Source organism: Varanus komodoensis, unplaced genomic scaffold (genome assembly GCF_004798865.1).
Source record: "Varanus komodoensis strain SLA01 unplaced genomic scaffold, ASM479886v1 scaffold6_1, whole genome shotgun sequence".
Taxonomy (NCBI): domain Eukaryota; kingdom Metazoa; phylum Chordata; class Lepidosauria; order Squamata; family Varanidae; genus Varanus; species Varanus komodoensis.
This window is the reverse complement of record NW_025336345.1, coordinates 2528363-2556014: the sequence shown is the minus strand read 5'-3', so window position 1 is coordinate 2556014 and position 27652 is coordinate 2528363. Positions and strand designations below refer to the sequence as shown.

General features: G+C 42.4%; 1 protein-coding gene and 1 long non-coding RNA gene across 4 annotated transcripts in view; one reads left to right on the top strand and one right to left on the bottom strand.

Annotated features, from left to right (window-relative positions):
• Window positions 1-27652, bottom strand: part of SGCD (sarcoglycan delta) — a 532748-nt gene that overhangs the window by 171435 nt on the left and 333661 nt on the right. For all 3 annotated transcript variants that reach the window (XM_044451058.1, XM_044451059.1, XM_044451057.1), the window contains one exon: window positions 22565-22750. In XM_044451058.1, the coding sequence (XP_044306993.1) occupies window positions 22565-22750 (186 nt within the window). The remainder of the gene's footprint in view (window positions 1-22564; window positions 22751-27652) is intronic.
• Window positions 512-25375, top strand: LOC123034026. Its single transcript, XR_006416681.1, has 3 exons — window positions 512-523; window positions 17394-17396; window positions 25165-25375. It is a non-coding gene; the product is annotated as an uncharacterized LOC123034026 (long non-coding RNA).

Here is a 27652-nt window from a genome sequence, read left to right as displayed (position 1 = left end):
ACAGTAGGAATACTGTCAAGGAGCCAGATGTTTGCAAAAAGATAAGCTAGGAATATACCTTAATGCCATGACAAATAAAATAGGAGTAAAATATCTTCTGTTGTCAATGGCACTGCTGGACAGGAATTACAAGCACCTCTTGTTTGTAAAAGGAACCAAACAAACCAACAAAACAGAGTCTCTGCACCAATGTGTGTCTACAGCAGTTAGGGGAAAAAAAAGTAGTCTATTTACTATAACCATTCCTGTTCCCATATCCCACATTAACCTTCATATCATATAGTCATTTTAAAGAGAGTAAACCTATGAGCTTGGTGCTCCATGAGACAATCTTGTCTATAGGTGTTGGGGTCATACATATGCAGTTCTTTCACAGGTACAGTGTTACCAAACATTAATTGTTGTCTAGCATTTAGGCAGTTTGCAAAAGGTAAACCAAGGCTTAAATCTGACATTAAGTCTTACTGGATTGGGCCTAAAGATGCTGGCTCTTGCTCCCTCAGGTCCAAAGCTGTTCTTAAGAGTCATCACTCACTGCTCCAGAGCATTTGCCTGGCTCCATCCCACATTGTTCCACAGAGTGTCCCTGAACACTCAAAATTAGTGAAGAGCAGGAAAATCACTGTGAATGTACCTGTGAAAGAACTGTGAATGTACCTGTGAAAGAAATGTAGCTCGAGAGAACGAAGCAGAGGGCGGGCGGGGGGGGGGGGGGGAAATTCACTCACAACTTCTCTGCTTCCCTTCTCTGGCGCTACAGTTACATTTAGCAAAATGTTTGCTGATGTAAATGCATGCAATTATGTGGTGGTGGTGATGAAATGATGATAGTGATGATGATGATATCATCATCATCATCTTAGGGAAATCAAGAAGACAGCCTAGAAGTGCATAATTCCTAGATGCTAAGAACAACAGTTTGACTATTCTGTGGGATTGTAACGTTAAATTCAATTCATGAACAGCTGCATTAGGCCCAGATAAATTACAATTAGGCAGGCCAGGGCAGGCCAGGCTGAAGGCAAAGGACTAGATGCCTCTCTCCCTTCTATATGCAAAAGCTGACTTGATCGTGAGTAGCTGAGTGTTACCTGAGCACTGGTAACACTACCTGAAGGCAGGGGACTAGCTTGGGAGCACAGGGCAGCCCACACTGCACACAACACCCTGCCTGATTCTACTGACATCTGAGGCTGCTAACTTAACCCACCTAATGGTAGGGCTGGCCCTACTTTGTGGGTTCTGTGCCAGTTGCCGACCCTGTTTCAGAAGGAGGGACAGGTGAAGGAAACCAGGCCTGTTCCAGTTGAACTATCCCCTCTTCCTCCATGTGGCCATCAAACACCAACTGTCCTGTGGGAAGGAATCCAGGAAAGAGCCAAGGAGGGAGGCAGGAAGGCATAACACCAGAGGCCTGTTCCTGTTGCAGCTGGACTAAACTTTCCTTTCAAGGGGTCGTCTACATTGGCTCTGTAGGAAGAGTCTTGCTAACTTGCTATATTTTGATTTATTAATGCATTCTTAAGGATGAGTATGAGATCTATAACAAACAAGCAAACAGTTCACATACTGGAACATACACTGCTGCATGCATTTACTCCCATCTACATGATCCTGAAAAATTGGCCACAGTGGACCGTCCAAGTCTATCAGCACAATTCCTTTCCAATCACTGGGAGTATAGCAATGATGTTCCCATATTCTACTATCTTATGAACTATGGGGAATTTTAAGGTTGTGGAGCTTGTTTAGGTTGCTCTACTTAACAGCCTATGTAAGCTGCACAACAGCTTTCAGCTTCTAGAATGATGCAAGCCATGTTCAGGGATCAGTGAACTGCACTGCCTCCTTGAACCCTAAAGACCAATGTCTTCTTCAGCACTGAGTGCACAACTGAAATTATTTGCTGGTGCAAAGAAGATGCAGTTTTGCTTCAAAACAAAGCACATGGCCAGGCTCCCTCGAAGCTACTGGATTACGATTCTGCTTCTCAGTAAGATGCATGCTCCATTTGCACTTTGTTTTTAAGCAAAGCTCATGCTTTTGTGCTACTGCAGCAAATTCAGCAGTGGCACTGAGGGTTGCCAAAATGGCTAGAGAGGTGGGCACATACTGCCCATTGTCGATCTGCAGGGTCTAAACCTACTTATAGCATCCTGATTAATTTACAGAGGTTTCCATGTGCTAGATTATGCAGAGAGGACAAAAGAGAAAGATTCAGACAGCAAGGTACCCCTCCCACCCCAGCTTCACCTCATACCATAGTAATATGTGATTTCAAGTCGGTACATCAACATTGGCTTAACCTATGCAAGACAGCCATGACTGAAGGAGATTGTATTGTTAACCCTCCTGGTCTGTATTTCTGGAATCCAAAAGCACTGAGCCACAATGAGATGTGTTGCCTCTCACCCTGTCAGTGACAACAATAGGCCCATGGGAGGAAAAGATAATTACTTGGCTGTCATTTGAGCAAGATCACTGTATAGATTGGCAGATGACAGCGTGCAGATGTTGTCCCAAACTTGCGACGTTAATTAGTTTATCTACAAGACAATATCAGTGTCAGCGTCCGATTTGTTATAGAGCAGCATGCATTTATAAGGTTCAACAGAACATTAAAAAATACTCTGGAAAGGTTACTGTTTTTAAATTAAAGGCATGAATAAAAAGAAAGAACTTTATATCAAGTATCTCTGTGTCTTCAGTAATATAACTTTTAAATGGCTTTAGGCATAAGCCAAAAATATCAACCATTTGTTACCAAAGCAGCTTCAGACAAGTAATTCCTAGGTCTGAGTCACCTGTAGCTACTCAGTTTGAAAGGACAATTCTTCCTGCATATTCATGCAGTACATTTTACCTCAAATATATTATAAGTCTCATGCTAATATGGCTGGCACTGATAGCATCTTATCTGTTGACTCCTTTGGTTTTTAATATACCGTAGTGATCATTAATCAACCTTGCAAGGACATGGCAAGGCAAAACACTTTCCCTTCTTTTCTGAGATTCATAAGCACAAACATGAGAGGAAAAACCCATCTATGCACATGTAATTTATGCAGTTCTGCTCAGTGGCATTTGCACAGCTCCCGCACTACAGTGCAGAAGGTGGAAAGGATTCTTAGAAGCTCTGGAGTGGCAGGCTGCAATTCTGGCTAATGGCTATTTGGAAATATTGGAAATGGCTAATGGCTATTTGAGGTCACTGTGCCGCAGGGCGTTATGTTTCAAGTGCTTTCATGGGGAGCTACTCAGGGGGTGCCTCCAGATGTACACTGAAAAGGCCTAAGAGTGCTGTGAGCAGATTATTTTCAACTCTCTTTTTAATGCACACATGGCTGTTAGCCTATTAATTGAAAGAGAATATAGGCACTTCCCCACTGGTTTGTTTTCTTTGTAGCTCCTCTTCTGGTTAGGGGACACAGTCATGCTGGCAGAGGACAGGCAGAGATGGGAGGATCCTGGGCTGCAGACACTGGGCTGTGGCACAGCCATTTACACAGCAACAGGAAATCACAGTGGCAGCAAAGCAAGAGACCAAGACGGGTGAGAAGGACAAAAATCCAAGAGAAAAAGAAAGAACATGGCTGCAGGCCCCTGTCCTCTCCTGCCCCTCCATACCACTTTTGCTGTGGGGAAAGAAAACATGCCTCACAGCCCAGCACCTGAGATGGCAACCATTCAACATCCTCTTCTCTCAACTGGCTGCTGGGAGTTTCATTTCCCAAGAGGCAGTGGAAAAATATGTATCACTCATGGAGAACGTACAGCAATGGTTAACTTGCTGATATTCTAAAACCCCACAGATCTGACTGAGAGGCCTTAAGAGTACATTCACAACACTGCAAGCTTATCACATACACACAGAGATTCTTCCTTGGTAATGGGATCTGTTACTGTGGATAAGTCAAGCACATACAGAATTTGTCTCAGTTCACACTTAAAGAGAAAAGAATGCCCATCCACATACTTCTGGCAAAACAAACACTTGCACTACCATCTATATGGAATAAAGTACATATTTTCCCCTACAGAGAGTCTGTGAGAAGTTCCATAAATGAAACATCTACATTTTTAGTTAAAATACATTAAGAAAAAATATTGATTTAAATATTAATCGATTCATACACAGAAAGGAAGAAACAACTAGCATAGCTTTGAATGCATTTCAGTAGACGTCAGATCAGCATGGCTACTAGTATAAGGAAACACTTTGGGAATGATGTTTAATTATATCTATTATCCATGTCTTCCAACTATAAACGTTTATGAAAGCCTTTTTAAAGGATCAACTTATAGAAAATCTTTAGCATTATTTAACCATAGTCTATTGCAGTTTACAATTATTGTATGGCAAAAGATTGTTATATAAATCATAAAGAGTGACAGCCTGATATGTCTGTATCAGCTTAGAATTGGTGCCTGTGTGCCAACCCATTATTGTTCTGGTTGGGTTTTTTGTTATTGTTGTTTTGATTGGCTTACTGCTTTATTGTTTTATTGTGTTACAGTTCTTCTGTTCCTTTGTTTATATGTTGTTTTAAACCAGGGGTCTCAAACTCGCGGCCCACGGGCCAATTGCCAGGACGGGAGGGCACAGGCGAGGGGCCCTGCGGCCTTCAAAGCGCCAGCGGCACCTGGGCCGGCCTCCGGGAGCGACGCGGGATGAGCGGCCCACCACCACCCCCTGATGCGGCCCAGCCTCACCCAGACTCTACTTCCAGCGGCCCCCAGGTAAGTTGAGTTTGAGACCCCTGTTTTAAACGTTGTAAAACATTTTACAACAGTCTTTTGGCTTTTGGGCAGTATAAAACTGAAACAAACAAACAAACAAACACAGCAATAGCTTATTTTGCTTTGTTTTAGGTTCACAGTTGCAAAGTCATTAAATAAAGAGCCAGTGTGGTGTAGTGGTTAAGAGCATGGGACTGGGACTCAGATGATCTGGGTTCTAGTCCCCACTCAGCCATGGAGCCAACTGGGTGACTTTGGGCCAGTCACAGACTCTCAGCCCAACCTACCTCACAGGGTGGCTGTTGTGGGGATAAGATGGAGGAGGAGAATGATGTAAGCTGCCTTGAGCCCTTTGTAGGAAAAAGGCAGGATATAAATCGAAAAATAAATAAAGAAATGCAGATACAAAATACTATTGCAGACTAATCCTCCGGACAGCAGGGCCTTGTGGCTCCAATGTTAGCCGGGCAGAGTACTGACTCCAGGCAAACTTGTGCTGGACACGGGGCAGGCTGCTGCTGCAGCAGTAAGCATGGACTTGAAGGATGCACTGTCACCTCAAGCTGGAGGACTTTTGGGCCATGCCAGGATCAGGGAGCTTGAAGTAGCAGCTGATGGGGCCCTGTGTGGCTTTGGTGTACCAGACTTGATGGCATGTCCTGACAGCCTGGAATCAGGGAGGGTGACTCACGGGTGGGATAGTGCAGCCCTTACGGACTGGGACCAGACTCTTTGGGTGTCTCAAGGGAATCTGACCACCAGCACTATTACCAAGCATCAAATCACGCCAAGCAAGCAGGACAGCTGCCAGGTTGTCACGGAATGGCATGGTGGCAGGTCAGTTCTGGGGTGCTTGATGCGAGCCAGGAGTTTCTTAAACTTCTTCAGCAGGCCTTGCTGCTTCTCCCTGCACTGGACAAGGATGTGAGAATAGTCACATAGCAACATAGTACTGCACTTTCGTTTTTCCAACAGTTGTCTTTTTTCAACACAATACAAGGTTTTGCCCTTGGAAATTCCCTTGGTCAAACATGGTAGGAGATGAGAGAATGTAGACTGCATTTTTAATTAAATAATAATAATAACAACTGCAATGCTTGTCTGCCACAAAGTGAAGGGTTGCACTAATGCACCACCTTCATTTGGGTTCAAAAATGTGTTTTAGAGCTCAGATACCACCATTCATTTGTACTTTTATAAGCTGCCTTTTTTTGGTGAGTCTCGTAATAGGCATTTATTTGTGGGAGAACTCACAGTCCTTGCTTACAATCCTGAATATGCCCACCAACCCTGTGATGCTATGTCTTTTTGTGATGCTGTGTCTTATTCATTTATGTTATTGCTGCCCTGAGACACTGTAAAGGGCGGGATGCAAAACATTTAAAATGAATGAATGAATGAACAAACAAACAAACAAACAAACTCCACAAGGATGAACACCAGGGATGCAAAAATCTAGTTGAAATCTGGCTTTCTTACACTTGCTGGACTTCATCCCATGCTTTGCCCTGGCCCGAAAGTCAACTGAGCTGCCAGCAAGCCCTTGGGGATGCCAGAGAGAGTGTATGAAGTTCCTTGTGCAAAGTGTACAAAGCCCACGAGTCATGTGTGTAGAAGCATAACTCTGCCTGCTCAGAGTGGCAGGCAGTGAGTGCACAAGACAGCCTTGCACGCTTGTGTGGACTCACTTTTGCTAGACATCCACAAGGATGCTTTGGATGAGGCAGAGTTAGGGCAGGCCTTGGGTCCAGAGAGCAGAGCTGAGAAATCCCAGGGATTCCCACCCCCAAACTGGATTCCTCCCACATCACAAATGGGGACAGCTATCTTAAGACCTTGCTGGACTCGGCTGTTAAATAACCATACAGATGAGCCAAATTTCCATCAGCAGCTTTATGGTATAGTCAGAAAGTTGCACTCTAGCTTAGGTGAACATTCAGTTAAATTTTAAAGGTTACAGTAAGTTACAATATAAATTTGCAGGGAAAATCTCTAACAAGTCAATGGGAATACGAAAGAGCAGACAGAGTTCAGTGGACCCTTTCAATTTTAGCCATACAGCCTAACCCTAAATATATTATAAGGAAAGGGAAGTGCCTCCCATAGATGGCGGCGGGAGGGGGGGGCGGGGAGAGTAGAGATTCATTTAAATTAACTGAAGGCAGCTTTATACCAGTTTCTCATATAGGCAGTGGAAACTTGGGTTCCCTCCCCAAGGTTCACCCCATGGGAGGCTATCAGGCAGAGAAACTCTCCCATGTTCTATTCAGTCCCTGGCAGGTAGTAGCAGCAGCAGGAGGTTCCATTTAGCCTGCTACCTGCCTTCCCTTTTTGTAAGTGCCCTGCATCCTCTCTCAGTGGTGGAAGGCAAGGGCAGAGGAATCTTAAGTTAGAGGAATGCTGTGAAGGCTTCTGAAGTCAGGAACCTTCCTGAGCAGCAGGGTAGACTGCTCCTTCATCTGGTGCCTCAGCTTCTGTTCACACGGCCTTTCCTGATCCAAGAAAACCCTATGTACCAAAGCCAGGAAAGCAGGACATCAGCAAGCATGGCCCACCTGCAGACACCACCCAGCCCAAAAATATTTAACATCCCTGCCTTCTGAGAAACTTTCTGTGGCTCCTTCCATCTTTTCATGCTTATTGACTCTTCAAGCTGGTCTGGAGTCTAGCCCTCTTGCCCTTTGCATTCCTACTGTAAAACCAGATTCACAGCCTCACAGTTTAAACCTGTCAAATTAAACAACCAGTTAACAACCAGAAGAGCACACAGGTTACTTTCCATTAATACTATGGTGCTTGAGTTTCTAGCCAGGCATCTATTTAAAACGATGACCTTTCAATGAGCTATTTTGAGTTGATATTATTCTCCCCTTCTTTGCTTTTCATTCCCCTTATTATTTCACCAACTGAAAATGAATTTGAAAGAGCCAAGAGATTTTGCAAATACTACTATTTATTTGCTTTTCCTACTACAAGATTAGAACAACTGTGCAGAAACCTTCATGTGCAAAGATGTGGAGATTTTGAGGGGAAAATGTCTCAAATGTATCCTCTCTTTTTTACATCATTACAACTACACCGAATTCTGTGGACCTAATTCCCACACCCTAAAACTCACCCCAAGTAGAATCAGAATGTAGACTGACATTTCTTTTTTTCCACCTGTCTTGCATGTAATTGACCTAATCTCCCAATTCTGACAATGTCTCATGGAAGTTTTATATACTGCTGAGATTGGTATATCCAAATTGAACCACAGAGACTTAATTTTCCTAAGTTCATCTCACTTCCCACTCTTCTAGTCCACAGGCTATGCTATTATGTTGTAATACAGGCTTTTTATTTATTGGGTAGGCTGCTTTTCTTTCTCCATGAAAAGAAGGGAGGCACTTACAATGGAAAGCAGCAGCTTAACTAGGAATGGGTATCATATGCTTCTACCCAACTGCACCTCTACAGAAGTTCCGGTAACTTGTCTCTTGAAAGAAAACAAAGGAAAACCGGAATGAATATATTGAGGGCTAGAATCTTCCATTTGCTTAAAAAAATATATTATGAATTGTGTGCCATGTACAAATAGCCAACATATGTTAGTTGTTAGGAAACTAGAGAAAAATTCTGCCATGCACCTAGCAATGGATATTGGGGGTGGGACGAGGCAGGAAGAGAGGGATACCACAGAAAAATCAGAAACACTACAAAAAAAGAAAATTTGAATCAGAAATCCTAAGGAATGGCTCAAAGCAGGATATGATCCTTAATAAATGTTTAGGAAACAACAGGTAGGCCCGAAACTGGGCAGCTGTTTTACTAGGGAGCAGCACAAAAGCATGGCAAGATTGCCAAAAGAAGGAAAAGCAGACGAAGTCATATGACACATTGCACACTGCATATTTTCTCTAATTCTAATCTTGATCAAACATAATTAGTCTTAGGGTGGGGGTAAATGTTTCAGAAAACAAAAGGATAAACTTTCCATCCTTTCCATTCTTCCAAACAAAATCCTGACTTTGATTCACACCCGTCTCCCATGCACTGTTCTTCTTCAGTGGGTATCAGGAAATGCCTGACCCAAGAGCAAAAGGATAAGCAGCACCAATGAACAAATTAGAAGCGGCCTTTAAGAAGCCTAGCAAAGATAATGCTTCAAGTACAAGTGTCAAAGAAACTGGGCAGATTGAAATATTAGACTATGTGGCAAGAAATATACATGCCTGAGCTGCCTGTCCTTCCATTTTTCACAGGCTATGTAGTTTTTGAAAGGATAACCCTGGTATCTTTCCTAAAAGGAGTTGTGTGACCCCTGGCTGCGTGTGGAATTCTCAAGAGGGATGAGAATGGATGGATTCTACCTCCATGGCAAAAACATGCCGTTCACTTGCTCTCCGTACACCGGCTTTTTGGGTACCTGCTCAAAAAACTCACACCCTTCTTTATACAGGAATACAGGGGTATGAACAAGTCCTATTACAGGTGGAAGGAGGATCCTGTTCCCAGTTAAGATTTCAGTGCCTAGGCTTCCAAGAAGCACCCATTTGGCTTGGGTAAAAAAACTTAAAACATCTGCCATTGCAGGATTACTAGTTCCCATGTTGTAGTGTAATCGAGCTTGTAATGAAGCTTGAGCAAATTTAACTGGAACAATCACATATTTCTTCCTTATTTGCCCCTTCCTCCTGTATGGCCTGCATTGAATTGTAGACTGCAAGCTTCTTGAAGTAGAGAACATGTCTAGAAGGTGACATGGTGCACGCTGGTGCTCCTGTGTGTGTAACTGGACGCATGAATAAGCAAGCAACATGAAAACCTCCCTAGTTCCTTGCAGCCATGTTTATACTTACTCAAATACCAGCTCTCAGGCAGAAGAAAATAAAAAGATGCACGTGTCCTGCTGGCTAATGTAGGACACTTGTGCTTTTATTATGAGCTGAGCAGCTTTGGGTCACCACCCATGTCTGCTCTGAAGCAAATCTGATCATACACAGAGGTTGCTGCATTCTCCATGAAGTTGCTTATCTCACAGTGACAAACAGATGCTAAGGAGAACACTCCAAATGCCTTTTCAGAATTTTTCCACTGGCATCTTACAAGCTTCCAGCGTCAGAAGTCAGGTTCTTCAAGTGGACCAGTACAAGTTATTATGGGAGGCTCTGGAGGAGGCCGTAACATGCTTGTTGATAGGTATAACAACACGCTTTAGGTGAGACTGGCAGAGAAAGCTGATCAGAAGAGGTCAGTTTATCAGGTTGCTAACACAGATGAAAAGAAAGATCCCTTGGAGAGATCAAAATGCTAAAGCAGAAAGGGGAATATATCCTGATCAAGATTAAATGCTTCCCACTGTTTTCAGGACCGTATCTTGCGAAGCATAATCTGGGAACAGCGGTGTGCCTACAAGGGCAACTCAGCAGAAGAACCATTCTTTTTATTCATTTTTGCCTGAATCCACTTGAAAGTGGCATTGCTTAAAGTCCCAAGAATATGGTTGAGCTGGTCGAGTGCATGGTTCTCAAATGCTCCACAGCACAAACACATGTAATCACACAAAACTTTCCTCGGAATTGCAAGGGGAACAAGCGCTAGCTCTCTGGCTAGAATGTTAGGATATTTCCAGGTTTTGTGTGGGGAAAATGCAGAGGGGCTACTGCAGATTTTTATTGTTTTCATATTTTCTTTGTTATATTTACCCCAGTACTTTTCTATAATTTCCTTCCTTCTCCCTTTTCCACCCACTCTTGCCAAGCTGTTAGTTCTTCACTTCTGCTGGAGCTTTGCCCTCCCCAAAAGAACAAAGGCATAGCAGGGAGAGAAGCTTGATCAAAAGAATGATCTGCTTGCATGGAGGGATAGCTTTCCAGGTGGTGCCTTGCCCTTGGCTATCACTACAAATTAGAGAGAGAAAAAACCAGCAGCGAGAATGAGTGTATGTCAAATAGCAAAGCTCCACACAATGAATGATGCCAGGAGATGAAGGCCAGAGAAAAAGCCAATGAGCAGCATAACTGCTCCCCGTGTACCATCCTGTATGCAACAAAGTGTATTCTCCTGGATTATGCGTTCTTCTGATCTACGATTTAGACTGTGCTGCTTCCTAGACTGTTTGTTGAACACCTTAATGATGTGCAAAGCTGACTTACAATTTTACATTTAAAAAAACTGTTGACTGTTTTTTCAATAGTAATAAAAAGGTCTTGCAATAATTGGGTATACACAACATGCCAGGCACATTCCTTGCAAATGTTAACCACTCTTAAATGGGAGAGATATGTAGGCATATGTATTATTTTTCCCACTGTGACTGCAGTGTGTTAACAAATTTTTGAACTGTAACTCCTGGAAATCCTGATCATTGACTATGTTGGCTGGCACTGATGGAAGCTGAAGTTCAAAAGATCAAATGGGCATCATACCAACGTAATCCCATCAGTTTATACTTGAACCTGGGAGTTTTTGCCCCAGTGTGCATTACTTTACACTTGCTTATATTGAATGGCATTTGTCGTTTTGATACCCATTTTTGATAGGGATCAGTTTGGAGCTCCTCTCAAACTCTCTTGTTTCAGCTACCCTGAATAGTTTGGTGTCATCAAAAAACCTGGCCACTTCAGTGCTGATTACTAATTCTAATTTTTCTGGAAGTATGGGGAACACTTCTAATATGACAGCTCAGCTCACACAAAAAAGAACCTGCCAGAAGAAAATATCAGCAATGAATACAAACGAGGAATGAAGCTGTGTAGCAAGAATTTCTTCTCTTGGAAGGCTTCCTCTATATCTCCCAAAATGACTCTTATAACTTGCCAATGACAGATAAAATAAATTGCAAGAAATTTCCAAAATCCCTTTCATGTCAGTGTTAATGTAAGTCACAACTCAAAACTTCATGATGTATTCCAGGAATTCTTAGGTGGGGTTTGGGCCCTGCTATGTGCTTTGAAAATGCTACAAGTGATACACCACAGTGTAGAAAATGTTGTGAATGAAATCTGAGCAATACTTTGGGTCACTCCCCTAGCACTGAACAGCTGGACTATCTATTCCACAGTGGCACTCACTCTTTACACCACATAAAAATCTCCTTTAATTCCCCCCACATAGCATAATGATTTTTCTTCCATGAGAATCCCTTTGGAGGAATATTGCATTGGAATTGTTCATCCAATTGTGGATTTTTCCAGATAGATTTGTTGGTAACAGTAGACTCACATTATTCCCTTACATGTTTCACAGGCAAAAAGAAGGTCATATTCAAAATAACCCAATTGTAATACTAAGAGTCACTGTCCACAGCCTATCCCTTGATGTACTATAGAAGGCTGTAATTAGACATTTGCATGCTACATTCATTTATACTCTACAACTACCTGGCCTCCACCAATGACTGAGTTCGACTAAAGATATATAGAACAAATTTATTTCTCCTAGAATAGATTATCAATTATCTTTGAAACTGCAGTTGTGAATAGCCAGGCTGTGTACTGCTTGGTGCTTTGCAGGGTAATCTGATGTGTCTACTCAAAGTAATCAGCACTGAGTCCCCTGCGACTTTCTCAAGGGATGCATGTAGTGGGTTGAACCATTAGTGTTCATCTGTTTATACTACCACACCACAGAAACCATGGTGGGATAAGCTGCATTTGCAAATGGAAATCTACATATGAGTTACTGTGGGACATGAGTTAATATCTAATGCTGTTATTTTACAAGCTTGTACAGAGCTAGCAGAACTGAATTTTCAGTTGCACTAGTGCTAGATCACAGTGTTTGTGGAACATATGGCAGCAATCCAAGAAGAGTCCACATGGGGTCACCTGATTCACCTGTATTAGTTTACTGGGAATTCACACTGACATTCAGTTGCAAACTACTGTAATATGATGCATGCACTACACCAGCACTCTTGCCAGGCACATCTAGGCCAAAGATGCACTTCATGGAAACCATGCAGGTTTGCTTCTCATGCTGTGTGAGCCCAGTCAGAAGGTAGTTTGCCTCTGAGTGATCTAGAAAAAAATCTCTGCTATGGCAGGCATCATGCCAAACACGTACAGTTGCAAGTAAACATTTGCAAATCATAAACCTGAAGTTCATCCTGGTTTTACCTACAGATCCTTCTATATTCCCCTGCTCCTGATCTAATCAGTACTAAAATAATCTTTCCATGCCCACGACAGAAGGCATTTGCCAGCACAATGGCAGCAAACTGCCCATGGGATGCAATGGCTTTATACACTTCTTTACAGCCTAGTCCAACTGGTGAGTTGCAATCTCACTTTTAACAGGGCAGTCCACAAACAGCTACTGTAGCTACTGTAGCTATGATCTGCTAACTAAATACTTGTGAATGAATAAATAAATAGCTTTGAGGGGTTTGGGTTAGGCTTTTGTATTGATTCAAGAAAGTGAGCCAAGCAAAATAGTATTATTATTGCCCAGGTAGTCACTGCAATATACAAGGACGGACAATGAGGGGTAAATAAGCAGGTGTTGAAACTTTACATCAGAGCTAAAAAATTAGAATTAACTAGGGCAAACTAGCCAACCATTGATACAATCTTCTTTTTGTCTACATGGAAAGACACCTGGAGACAACCAAGATGACTAAAGGCACCATCCCATCAATTGAGCCCTCACCAATCAGAGCCTCCAACCTCAGAAGATACTGAGCTTCCTCCATCCTGTACCTGCCCTGATTTTTACTAGATGGGATGGAGTATCTTGCACCCTGGCTCCTCTGGCCTGCTCCCCTTCCCACCCATGGGAATGCCTCCTTGTTCTGACCTCATGGAGGCAGCCAGTGCAATTCTTTCCATGCCGGCTGCAAGGGTGGGTAGGTGGGTGGGTGTGATTTTTGATTTCTGCTTTCCCCATCTGATGGGATGGAGAAATTTCTCCAACTTTGGAGAGGTTTTCTGAGTTGCCTTTGATCCCTTGGGTCATCAAAATATCATAGCTGCCTTCTAAAAGGCTAGGAAATGTTATTAGTGGAAGTTCTGCTGATTAACTTTCTACAGCATACACGAAACTATTTTACCAGAAAAGCAGTAAAATAAGATTTTTGCAGCAGATATGGTGATAAGAGTGTTTTAAAATTATTAGTTGGCTAATTGCAGGCAGTTGATTCTACCTGTTATGGAAAGAAGAGAAGACTTTAAACCAAAAGGCCACTGAACTGTTTTTCCTCTTTGATGGTACTGTCAGAACAAACTAGTTCTTTATGCTTACTGGGGCCAAAGAGAAAGAATTAACAAGGGAGCACTGCTTCTATGATCATATTTTATTTTGAAAGAATTGTTAATGAAAAAATAATTAAAATAAATCCCATTACTGTAAATAATTAGAGTATGAGCTGGATGAAACTTTAATCTCCTATCCATCTTTGCTACTATGCTGCCTCCCCACCCTACTTGCATAATTAAAATGTGGCAGGGAGTTTACACACAAGAGGGAGTAATTGTATTAAAAATAGCTCTTGCTCACCAACTTTTAAAAGCTCATTTTCACCTATGAAATAAAGCAAGATGATAATGGTAGCTGACATTTAAATAGTGCAAATCAGCACTCTCTTTAAGTGTATTTAAATATACATTTCAACCTGAATACAGAAATTACAGCATATTTAATTGGAGCGTGTCCCACTGAGTTCAGTGGGGATTAGTCCCATGTAACTGTGTATAGAATTGCAGCTTCTACTGTTTCCTTTTTTCTTTGCTCATCAGATACTTTTAATTTTCAAGTTTGCTTGCAAACAGTATTTAGGACTCAGGTGATTAATAAGCCCATTCATCTGTTTTAATGCCAGAGATGCAAATTAGTCTCAGCATTGGGAAAGTGATTCAGAAAGTACTTTTTTATGTGACCAACTATATTAGCTGATGGGATTAAAAAAATCTTCCTCACTGGCACAAATGACACATTAAAGGGTATCACGTGAAACATTTTAGATCAAATAACTGAGACCCATCATGTTAAATACTCTCAGAGAAAGGGACAAGTAACTTCCAGCCCATCTGAAAATTAACTGGCCTTTTCTAGTATGCAAGACCAACACTGAAAAAGTCTTTTCTATTGTTTAACTAGCAATCCCTTCCCTTCCCTTGCTTCCCTTCCCTTCCCTTCCCGGCAGGTTTAGACACACAAAAAGGCTTACACCTCCCAACCTAATCCAGCCAGTCATGCTACATGGAGAATGCTGGAAATTTTACGACTTTTCTTTTGTCTAAACATGCTTAGGACAGCATCCTTAGGAAGCGACAGACTTTGCAAGTCAACATTAACTTGCTAAAACCATTTTCCATAGCAAGTTTTTTTTTCCAATTGCTCCTTTTTCTCGATAAATGATGATGGGGTGGTGATACAGAAACTCTGTGGAGGGCTAAATGAAGTATTATTCATGAAGTGGCTTTGTCAGATACTCCTAATGAATGCCAATTTAGACAACAGGGCCAGTCCTGCCACTGTGTAGGCCAGTGCACCCACACTGGGCAGAGGAGTGGGAAGAGCAGCAAATTGAGCTGTTCTTCCTGACCAACCCTGCCAGGTGGACCTGTTGCTGCTTCAGGGGGGGCCCGCCAGCCATTTTCTTGCTTGGCATTTTCTGCAGCAGGAAAGCCTGGAAATTTCCAGGGCTCCCATCACCGTCTCTTCTTATTCTGGGCGGTGATATACTCACCTATCTTCTTAGCAGGTCTGCCGCTCTTTTAGTTGCTTAGACCGTCAGCTGCTCGTGCGCATTTTGGCACTTTGGCTTCTTTGGTTAGCTTTTTTGCTACAGAAAATGCCAGCAACCTTCTTGCTGTAGGGGAGTCAGCGTGGCCCATGGCTAGAACTTTAACCGGCAACAGATGAGGCCAGGGACTCCATGGCAATGGTCGTTCCTTTTCCATTGGCCTCAATGTGTCCACAGCCTGAAGGGCCTTCTGCTCTCTTCTTCCAGGCCTATTTACCAAATGCCTTCCTCTTGAGCAAGCGTCAAGGCTGTGGCCCTCGCCCAAACAGAAAAGGCAAGGGGAATGGCCATGCATTGGTAGGAGTTTACTCCCATGCTTCCCACCTTTACTGAAAGGGACCTTACTTGACTGAGCCAAGTAAAGCACCTGTGACTCCCCAAATGAAGAATCAAGGGAGAACAGAAACAATAAGAAAGTTAAAAAAAAAGGCTCAGGTGCAGGGAAAAGAGCATGCAGGAGATGAAGTGAAGCTTTCACAGGGCTGCGTACATGGTGGTAAAAAGAAAGACCAAAGGAAACAGGCAGGGACGCATCAGGGTATAAAATGCTGTGTCAGTGGGGCGAGGTTCCTATCAACTGCTACGGAAGCTTCCTGAAGCAAGGCTCCATGGGGGTGCAGGGCCCACGTGAGTGATGCCCAGAGTCCCCAGACCAAAGCACCATGTTTCTCTATTGCTGCATAGCCAGATGTCATGAACCAAGTCCCAACACCAAAGCTCTCTGGACACTTTCCAAAGATTTACATGTGCAAAATATCATATATAACATAATATAATAGGGTTTATATTAAAAAACAAATTCAAACAAAGAACAATAACAACCCCAGGACCACTAAAAACTTGTTGTATGCTGGCAATTCCTTGGGACTAAAGGAAAATCTTAACCTGACGCTGAAAGGATGATAGTGTTGCTGCCAAGTGGGAGAATGTTCCATGAATGAGGGGCCACCACCAAATACCCCACCCCTTGTTGCCATTTGGGATGTGTGAATCAGCAAACCTGAGCTCACTTATGTTCTCTCACCTCAGAACTTGCTCTGATTTGAGTCCATATAAGATTGCAAACTTTTCCCCTTTTTGCATGAGCATCTTTGCATATCCTTGTGCATATTTTTCTGTATGTATTGTGTGCATCAACTGTGTTCATCTTTGAAATGTATGCATTCTTTCCCATTGATTAAAGCCTATTTTACGTGCAAATTTAGAAATGCTATATATATATATAGCACACACACACACACGCACACACACATATATGGTCTGCAAATCATACTGTCAGCTCAGAAACATACAGATTTCTACTAGGGATGACTGAGGAATCAGTTTTGGGGATGGGAATCCATCTGATTTCCTAGGCTTGGATTCTGAACTCCTGGAGAGTGTGCCCTGTGTTTACCTGGTCCTTGTCAGAAATCAAGCTCCATACAACTGCCTTTGCATGCCACATGCCACTGCACATGATGCAGAGCACAGATGCCAGTTGCATGGCCTTAGTTCAACAAGCATTCACACAATTCTCTTTGATGTAACTCACTTTCCTAGTGAGGGCCAAGCAAGAGACAAAGTCCTTGTGAGAGGGATGGACTCTGCAGAGCTTTGCTGCAATCCCAATTTCAACTGCATATTGAGATTGAGTTTGGTCCAGAAAGTATAAACTGTAATGCCAAACTGAAACTAACTTCTCATACATCTCTATTTGCCATTTTTGAATTTTCCTCAGAGAAGGCACCTGAAGAAGGACCTTAGATAACCATCATAGTGTGCAGGTAGATTCATAGCAAGAGGAGTACGTAATCAGATATTTCTGATGAGACAGAACTGGTGTTACACTTTTGGATTGTCTGGTCCGTGTTCCAATTGGGCTGCCACATTTTGCATGAACTTCAGCTTTTGAACAGTCTTTAAAGGCAGCCCCAAGTGGAAGACAGTGAACTAATCTAACTTGGAACTGCTAATTACAGATGGAGCAAGTCCTTCAATAAATGAGTTGCATGTTTCCATTTTTCTTTCTTTTTAAAAAAAGTCTCATAGCCTCCTCAGTTATAGAAAAAGCAGGAAAAGAAGTTCATCCAATCAAAAGAAAAGGGATGATGTATTACAAGCAGCATCCAATGATTTTCATTAAACAATATGGTTCTATTAGATAAGAATGAAGCCTAGCACTGAGCTATTTAGTTCTCCCTGCTTTGTTCCACTCGCATATCTGCACCCAGTACTGAACTTCATTTGTGGTGTTCCCATCAGCAGTTACAGCTCACAACTCTGAAGTCAGTCTCATAAATTTAAACCGTCTAAATGCCACATGCAATTATTGCTTGGAATATTGCCAGAGGGTCCATCTTAGGTACAGACTGAAGAGTATCTCAATGATACCACTAACCATGGTATATTCCTGAATCAACTCTGCAAGCTGGGCATTGAAGGCACTGTGGTACAATAGTTCTGGACTTACCAGTGCAGAGGAACTATTCTATATTGCTTGCTTGAGTGGAGTAAGTGACTTACTCCTTGCTTGGGTGACTACTTCTTGTGCTTTAGCAATTAATTGCTGGGGTTCCACAAAGTCCCATTTTACCTGCATCACTGCTCAACATCTTTATGAAGCCACTGGCGGTGGTCATTTGGGGTTCTGGACCTGATGACACACAGCTGTAGTTTCCTGTCACATGTGACTGAGGTAAGGCTTCAAGCAACAGATCAATGCCTAGACTCCATGATGGTCTGGATGACGGCCAGAAACCTGAAGCCAAACCCTGGCAAGATAGTGAGTGATTCCTGAGTCCAGCAGATAGGCTTATTGTCTGCTCTGGACAGGACTTGAAAAATCAGATTTGTAGGCAGGGGATGGGGATCCTCCTAGATCAGCTATTGACACTGGAGTCAGATGTGGCCATAGGAACTCAGAGTGCATTTCACCAGCTTCAACTGGTTGCCCATCCACAGCTTCTCTTGGATACAGACAGGTTAGATACAGTGGCAAACACACTTGTAACCTCAAGCCTGGGTTGTTGCAATGAAGTCTATGTGGGGCCGCCCTTAGGGCTGTTCTAGAAGCTGGAGCTCCTGCAGAATGCAAAAGTTCAGCTGGTTTCAGGAGCTGCCCCCTTTTCACATGCAACTCCTGTGCTCAGGGAACTACCCGGCCCTGACGTTCTGACACTAGTGTATAATGCCCTGAACAACTTGGGAGCAGGAGACTTGAGAAGGCACCTTCTCCCTTATCAACCTCCTTAGTCACTGAGGACGTTGGATGAGATGCTCGTGATGGTTCTGCGGGGACTGATGACCTGACTGGGGTTCACCTGCAGAAATGCCTTCATGTGCCACTCTTCTGTGTCTCTGGAGGTTGGGAGAACCCCAACAGTGCGGTGTTTCTGGCATTTCCTGAAAACACCTTTATTTCAGTAAGCCTTCCCTGGTTCACCAGCGACTTTTTTAATGGATATTGTGTTATGATATATTTTCTTCTTGTTATCTTTTTATTGTGCACTGTTCTGGAACCCGTTCAAATGTCGGGCGGCATATAAATGTCGTAAATAAGCAAGACAGCTGCAGGGAAAAGGTATCAGTGGCTCAGCAGCCCTTCCGGAAGCAGGCAAAGGTAAGCACCTGACATGTTTTCAAGCACAAACATCCCAGCACTCTTCTTCCATCCCTGAGGCTAGCCCAGAATGCTTGAACAAGTTCAGCACCACAGGATAGTGGTGTCACTCATTAAAATACAATGAGTGCTCATTATACTCAATAAGTGCTCATTGTATTTTAATGAGCACAACAAACATTCTGCTGGAAAAAGCTCAAGGGTGCAATAAAACCTGATAACAGGCATAGGGAAGGAGGGAAAGGGTAGCCTGGAAAACATGATCTTTCCTCAAGCAGATGGCATTGCCTTTGTAGGGATAAGTAACTTCCATGCTGCACCTTGAGAATCCCTGAATCAAGTCTCTAGAATCACATGGCACGGCCAAGAGTAAATGGTCCAAATAGTTTTATTTTACTTCCTTTCTTATGAGCTGATGTCTGATGACTTCCTGGTCAAAGTAAATCCTGAAAGTCTTAAGTCTGTCCACCTCTGAAGTAGATAATATGGACTACATCAATGAATTCCGTACATCAGAAAGATCAGCTTCCAGGTATATATCAAACTGAGGAAAGTCAGATGATGACAAAATTGTGGTTCATATACAAATGGCGAGGCTGATAACATGTCCAACTGCTGAAATAACCTTTTTCTTAGTTTAAAAAGGTCAAAACAGGCATTGTTGCCCAACAGCATTAAAATCCCCATCTCTGTTGCTTGTGTTTTCCAAGACAGATTGCTGTGAAGAAGGTGGCAGTTAATATTTACACTCACTAGTGTAAGTGTGGCATAATGTGTGGCCTAACGGTTAAGAGTATTGGACTGGGATTCAAGGAGATCCAGGTTCTACTCTCCAATTGGCCACGAAGTTCATTGGGTAACATTGCACCAGTCACTGTCTCTCTGCTTAACCTACCTCACAGGGTTGTTGTAAAGGTAAAATGGAGAGGAGGAGGACCATGTAAGTCACCCTGCGCTCCTTCCAGGCAGGAGACAGGAAGGATATGAATGCAATAATAGAAAAAAGAACTGCCCTGATAAATGGTAGGCATTTTAATTTCACTTCAATGTAATATTAATTTTATTAATTAATTTTATTTTCACATTTATAGGCCTCTGAATAGCCTGACAGTTCAATATAAGAGTTAAATTGGATAATTTAGATAATTAGATTAGATAAAAGAACTTTTTTCAAAGAGTTTCACATGCAGCATGTGAACTACGTGAATCCAACACTGGCAGATTGATATGGAGGTAGCTTTGGCATGGAATGGGGGTGAAGGGAGATTGCTGAAGGCCATGCCATACGCTAGGCAGAGGGGGGCTGGAGCACTGTGAGTTATTCCGTCTTGCATTCCTAATGGATTTTAAGTGGTAACAGAACCCCATGCAAATGAGGCAGGGAAATAACACAGTAAGATGCCTTGTTGGGAAAGCCACCCTTTTTAAATGAAGGAAGAGGGGGAGAACGTATTAGTCAAATCAGCAACCAAAGAGACAGCAGGGCTATCAGGAGAGGAAAGTCCTGCTGGTATTTATCCGTCTTAATTTAATTTAATGTAATTTTAATTTTATTTTAAGTACTACATGAGTGCTCCCACACTACAGCAGAGAATCATTCAGCCTTTGCAAACTTTTCAGTTTGTAAAAAGTTGTCTTTCAAAAAATGGACACATTGCAAAGATGTAGTTGTATTACACTTCACAGTGTTGTCACAGGCGCTGAGCAGAAGCTGGTGACTTCCAACCACATCCCATGCAGCACCCAGTACACTTACTGGCCTGGGAAGAAGGAGATGAAACTACTTTTCCCCCAGCTACAAAACACTAAATAATCAGCAAAAGGGAAACTGCGGCATCTTCTCACCAGAAGCTCACACACAGGGAACCCTGCACAACATTATAATAACTGCACAAAAACAAAACCATCTGGAAAGACCTGAAAATTCTGACTGAAATGTAGAGGAAGTATGTTTGAGTGTCTTGATCATTTTTATACATTACTTTCAAAGTATAATTCAGAACAGGTCAGCTCCTGGGTCTTCTCTTCACTTTATTGAACTAGTTTAGATGAGCACTCTGTATTTCAAAGTTCACAGTACTCCCCACCCCCTGCCCGAGTAATGATAACGTGCAGTTCATCAGTCAACACAATCCTAGTGGCTTTGACAATATGATAGGTGGTCTCATCTGATCATTAGCAGAAGGAAAATAGGAAGGTGGAAGGAAAAGGGAGTGGATGTAGCAAGATGCAGCTATTCACCGGAGGATCTTTCACAAAGAAACCGAACTCCAACACATCAGCCTCTTTTCGTAAAGCAGCCAATCAAAGCTAACTTTAAAGATTTGTCACAGGATGGTATTTTCAGAGTTTCTTTTCCTCAAGAGCATTTCATTTCTGATTCTATTGCTTTATCCACAAGGAACATAGAAAGTTTGTTCTTGAAGTTGAATTATGTTATGAGGGAAATCACCCTCTCCCCCAGCAATGCATTCTCTTTTGTCCTATAAAACGCAATATGTTTCCTTGTTGAAACAAAAGCAGAGATTGCCTCCACCTTTCAGATCTCCTTTCTCCTGAAAAAACACAATCCTACTAGGATACTGCTTGTTCACATAATTTTTACCAATCTTCTTTACTGTGATAAATTTTGACAGCTGGAGATATTTTAGTAATTATCCATATGGGGGTGGGGAAGATGGATAATTAGCTTTTATTGTGCTGGAAAAAATGGGATTTAAAGTAGTGAAAAAAGTACAGGCAGTCCCTGGGATACAAATGAGTTCTATTCTTGAGAAAATGGACATCCATATTTAAGTCAAATTTGTATGCAAGTTGGATTGCGTATAAACAGCCCTCCACAGGACCCCAATAAAAGTGGAAAAAGTTTGACTATTTCTAGCCACCCACCCACTCAAACTCACCAGGGCCTTCTCATTGCAGCACGTAAATGCTGAAGAGATTTTCTTCTCAGAAGGGCAGGGCAGAAAGGCCTCTGTTCCTACCCTTCTACTTTCGGTCTCTCTATGGTGATGAGAATTTTCCAGAGTAATTTAAAAAATTACTAGCTTTAATGGCAGTTTGACCAGAAGTATGGGTTGTTTATAGCTCAACGTTTGTAACTCGGGGACTGCCTGTATTGTGAATACCTTTGCCGAAATAACCTTTTCCCTATTCATCTTTTCCCTAACATTATGTTTTACCAAAGGATACCTACCAAACAAGTTTCTTCAGATACTACAACAACCTGGTGCTCTCCAGATATACTGGACTTCAAATCCCATTAGCCCCACAGAGCATTGCCAATAATCAGACATGCTGGGAGCTGTAGTCCAGAACATCTGGAGAGTGATGAGTTGAGGAAAGCTGTACCATGTGGTGGGGCTACTGTGTGCACCGGATCCAAAACACCAAGTTGTTGCTGCTGCATGCCTGCATATTAACGCCTGAAGAAACGATGACCAACAGAGCCCTCCCCGAGGAAAACACATGCCACCTAAGCATCCTCTACTTACAATTGTGAAGTTCATAACCTTGAGAATCCAGATGGTCATAGCAAGGTTTACCAGGATTAAAATCATTAGGAGTAGCACAAAGAAATAGAGGCACCTCTTCCGCCAGCCATAAATCCCCACTTTGTACACGTGTGGCCCTTGGGAGCTCTGCATGGCGCTTCTGTGTGCGTACTGTTCCTGAGGCATCTGGGGGAACACAACACAATATACAAGAGGCAAGTTACACTGCAGAACCAGCCCAGAGAATTAGAAGTGCATGCTGAGACACAGAAGAACGTTTTTAAAGTATCAGCTGGACAAAACTTATTCCGCTGGTTTCTCAGTATAAGGAATAAACAGAGGAACGCTGCAGCAATGAATCAAAACGCAGGAATAGTATATACACTTCAGTACACACACACTTCCCCTAAAGACTGGTCTCAAAAGCTCTCATTGCAACTCCAGCTTTTTGCAAGGCAGGCACTCTAGGGCCTCTCAAAGTCCTGATGGGAGCTTTTGCATGTGTTTTGCCAAATAAGTTGAGTTCAGCAGTTTGTTTTGAGGATGCAATATTACTTCTCTAAGGCTTTAATTCCCCCCTCCTCCCAAAAAAACTCCACACACCCCGTTGGATAAAATTATTTCTGGCTGTCGAGGAATGGGCACAGAGGAGTGGTGCTTGAGATACTTTCCCTGAAGCAGACTTAATGTGCTGTTCCTCACGTTGGCCATGCACAATGAAATGATGGTCCACCGAAGGCAAATAACTCATGGTTGGTTCTTAGTCATGTTTCTTTGCCAAGTGGGCATGCGCATCTTGCTGTATCAGCACATGGACTGCTCCAGCTGCAAGAACTCTCTGGGGCTGGAGGCAGAAAGCCTGATGGCCCCTCATTTTCAGTAATATGGGAGAAAAGTTACCAGAGGAACTTTTCAAAAGTAAAGCACACATTAGAGGTGCAACATGTAAAACAAATGACATCCATTCTGTTTTCCAGAAATGTGAAGTGTAGAAATAAGGCCAGGTGCTAACTGTTATGTGACATTATTCTTATTATTTATTTCATTTGTTTACTGGCCCTAGCTGAAGCTCTCTGAGAGATTATCTGAAGAATACCTACAGGAAAGGGAAGCCCTTAAGACTGACAGAGGCTGGGAAACTTCTGTGTTTATGTGAATTCCCCTTTCCCATGCCATTCATAGAGACCAGCATTTCTGGGCAAACATTTGTTTATCTAACTATTTACATATCCCACCTTTTGGTAGCAATATTCCAAGGCAGCAAAAATGGTAAAAATAGTTAAGTAAAAACTATGAATTATAAATTCAGCATCTAAAAATGGAAATCCTTATGAAGCTGCAGTATATACTTCAGGACAACAGCTTGGCAGCAGATAGGAATAAAATTTACTTAAATCATAAGATGAATGTCCCTTGGCCTGATGCCTAAATTGTGAACCAAGTCATTGACCGATAAGCGTCCCTGAGCAGGAAATTCCACAACAGGAGTGCCATCAGAGAAAAAGCCCTTTCTTTGATCACACTATCCATCCCTGAAGACAAAGTCCACCTGCTATAGAGGAAGGCCCCATACTTTTTACTCCCAGATTTGGGAAAATGAGAAGCTGCTGCAGGCACCACTACAAAATGAATAGGCAGCAGACCACCATTTTGGCATCTACTTCTCATGTCTATGGAACTTAGGCCCCAGGCTACTAGGCAAAAACTTCTGTGTCGACTGGAAGTTGCAAAGTCTGTTTCATAAAGGATTGTCTAACTCAGCTTATTGCTGGTAGTACTATGCCACTAATGCTTATTTTAAACATACGCTTTGGCAATGTCCAGTGGTTGCTTTTAGCAGGGAGGAGTTTATGCTGGAACAGTCTTTAATATTTGCTGATGTACACATTTCTAAATTATTTATCTACTTCATGGAAATTAACAAATGGAAGGAGAAACAAAAGGATGTTCTGTGTCCTTTTGACAGCTAAAGACTGATATTGCAAAATTAGAAGGATAATCACTCATCTCTATAATGCAGTGGATTGAGGAACTAATGCCACTTTCAATATATATCAATATTTGATGGCAAACTAACTAACTAAATAAACTCTATGAGGTGTGTCTAGGCTTCACACTGGCAACCCTTTCCAAAAAATCTCTAATGATGATCTCAAAGAAAAATCAGGTTCACGTATGAGTAAGTGATCTTTCAGATACCCTGTTCGCAATCCATAAAGGGTTTCATACATCAAACCAAGGACCTTTCTCTATGAGAGGAAACAAATGGGAAGCCTCTGAAGACTTAATGAGATATATTGTGCTCCCCAAGTTCCAGTCAATAAAAGTACTGCTGAATTCTGAACTAGCTGAAATTGTTCAGTAGTTCACAAAAGTAACCCCTGTGTGTCATAGCACTTGTCATATTTGGAATTGACCGACAGTGTCCCCTAGATCAGACCAGTTCTTTGGAAGTTCACAAGTGACCATGCCTTGCCTTTGATTCTGAAATAAGCATCCCTGAGTTAATCTCTGATCAGAACTACCTGCCTTGTGCGACCAAGAACATATCACATGATACCATTTTAGCTCAAACTCTATTTTAGAGATGGTATGTGAAGGTTCCTCCTTCATGGATCACTGCCTTGTCGTGGCGAAGGGGCTTGCATAGCTCCATGAAGGTATGACCTATGCTGTGCAGGTCCACCCAAAACGGACAGGACATAGCAGAGAGCTCTGACAAAACGTGATCCACTGGAGAAGGAAATGGCAACCCACTCCAGTATCTTTGCCATGAAAACCCCATGGACAGTACCAAAAGGCAAAAAGATATGACGCCGGAAGATGAGCCCTTCAGGTCGGAAGGTGTCCAATATGTTACTGGGGAAGAGCGGAGGACTAGTACTAGTAGCGCCAGAAAGAATGAAGCGACTGGGTCAAAGCCGAAAGGACACTCAGTTGCAGATGTATCTGGTGGTGAAAGGAGATCCAATGCTGCAAAGATCTATATTCCATAGGAACCTGGAATGTAAGATCCATGAATCAGGGAAAACTGGATGTGGTCAAACAAGAGATGACAAGACTAAACACCAACATCTTAGGAATCAGTGAACTAAAATGGACAGGAATGGGTGAATTTAATTCAGATAACCATCAGGTATACTATTGTGGGCAAGAATCCCTCAGAAGAAATGGAGTAGCCTTCATAGTCAATAAAAGAGTAGGAAAAGCAGTACTGGGATACAACCTCCAAAATGACAGAATGATCTCAGTTCGAATCCAAGGCAAACCATTCAACATCACAATAGTCCAAGTCTATGCCCTAACCACTGGTGCTGAAGAGGCTGAAGTTGACCAGTTCCATGAAGGCCTACAACACCTTCTAGAATTAACTCCAAAAAATGATGTCCTTATCATCATGGGGGATTGGAATGCTAAAGTAGGAAGCCAATAGATAACTGGAATAACAGGCAAGTTTGGCCTTGGAGTACAAAATGAAACAGGGCACAGGCTGGTAGAATTTTGTCAAGAGAATACGATGGTCATAGCAAACACTCTTTTCCAACAACCCAAGAGTCGACTCTACAAATGGACATCACCAGATGGTCAACACAGAAATCAGATTGACTATGTGCTCTGCAGCCAAAGATGGAGAAGCTCTATACAGTCAGTAAAAACTAGACCAGGAGCTGACTGCGGCTCAGATCATGAACTTCTTGCTGCAAAATTTAGGCTTAAATTGAAGAAAGTAGGGAAAAGCACTAGGCCACTCAGCTTTGACCTAAATCATATCCCTGATGAATATACAGTAGAGGTGACAAATAGATTTAAGGAATTAGATCTGATAGACAGAGTACCTGAAGAACTATGGATGGAGGTTAGCAACATTGTACAAGAGGTAGCAACTAAAACCATCCCAAAGAAAAAGAAATGCAAGAAAGCAAAATGGCTGTCTGAGGAAGCTTTAAAAATAGCTGAGGAAAGAAGGGAAGCGAAAGGCAAGGGAGGAAGAGAAAGATACACCCAATTGAATGTAGAATTCCAAAGAATAGCTAGAAGAGATAAGAATGCCTTCTTAAATGAAGAGTGCAAAGAAAAAGAAGAAAACAATAGAATAGGGAGGACCAGAGATCCCCTCAAGAAAATTGGAGATATGAAGGGAACGTTTCATGCAAAAATGGGCATGATAAAGAACCAAAATGGCAGGGACCTAACAGAGGCAGAAGAGATTAAGAAGAGGTGGCAAGATTACACAGAGGAACTATACAAGAAAGAGCTTAATGTCCCTGATAACCAAGATGGGGTTGTCACTGACCTCGAGCCAGACATCCTGGAATGTGAAGTCACATGGGCCTTAGGAAGTCTGAGCAACAACAAAGCTAGTGGAGGTGACAGTATTCCAGCTGAGCTATTCAAAATCTTAAAAGACGATGCAGTAAAAGTGCTACACTCAATATGCCAGCAACAGTGGTCACAGGATTGGAAAAGGTCAGTTTACATTCCAATCCCAAAGAAGGGCAATGCCAAAGTAATGTTCAAACTACCGCACCATTGCACTCATTTCACATGCTAGCAAAGTTATGCTCAACATCCTACAAGCTAGGCTCCAGCAGTATGTGGACTGAGAACTACCAGAGGTACAGGCAGGATTTCGAAGAGGGAAAGGAACTAGAGATCAAATTGCCAGCATACGTTGGATCATGGAGAAAGCTTAGAGAGTTCCAGAAAAGCATCTACTTCTGCTTCATTGACTATGCTAAAGCCTTTGATTGTACGGATCACAACGAATTGTGGCAAGTTCTTAAAAAGATGGAAGTACCAGACCATCTTATTTGTCTCTTCAGAAACCTATATGTGGGTCAAGAAGCAACAGTGAGACCTGGACACAGAACCAATGATTGGTTCAAAATTGAGAAAGGAGTTCGGCAAGGCTGTATATTGTCGCCCTGCCTATTTAACTTATATGCAGAGCACATCATGAGAAAGGCGGGGCTAGATGAATCTCCAGTTGCAATTAAGGTTGCTGGGAGAAATATCAACAACCTCAGATATGCAGATGATACCACTTTCTGCCATTAGAGTGGTATCATCTGCATATCTGAGGTTGTT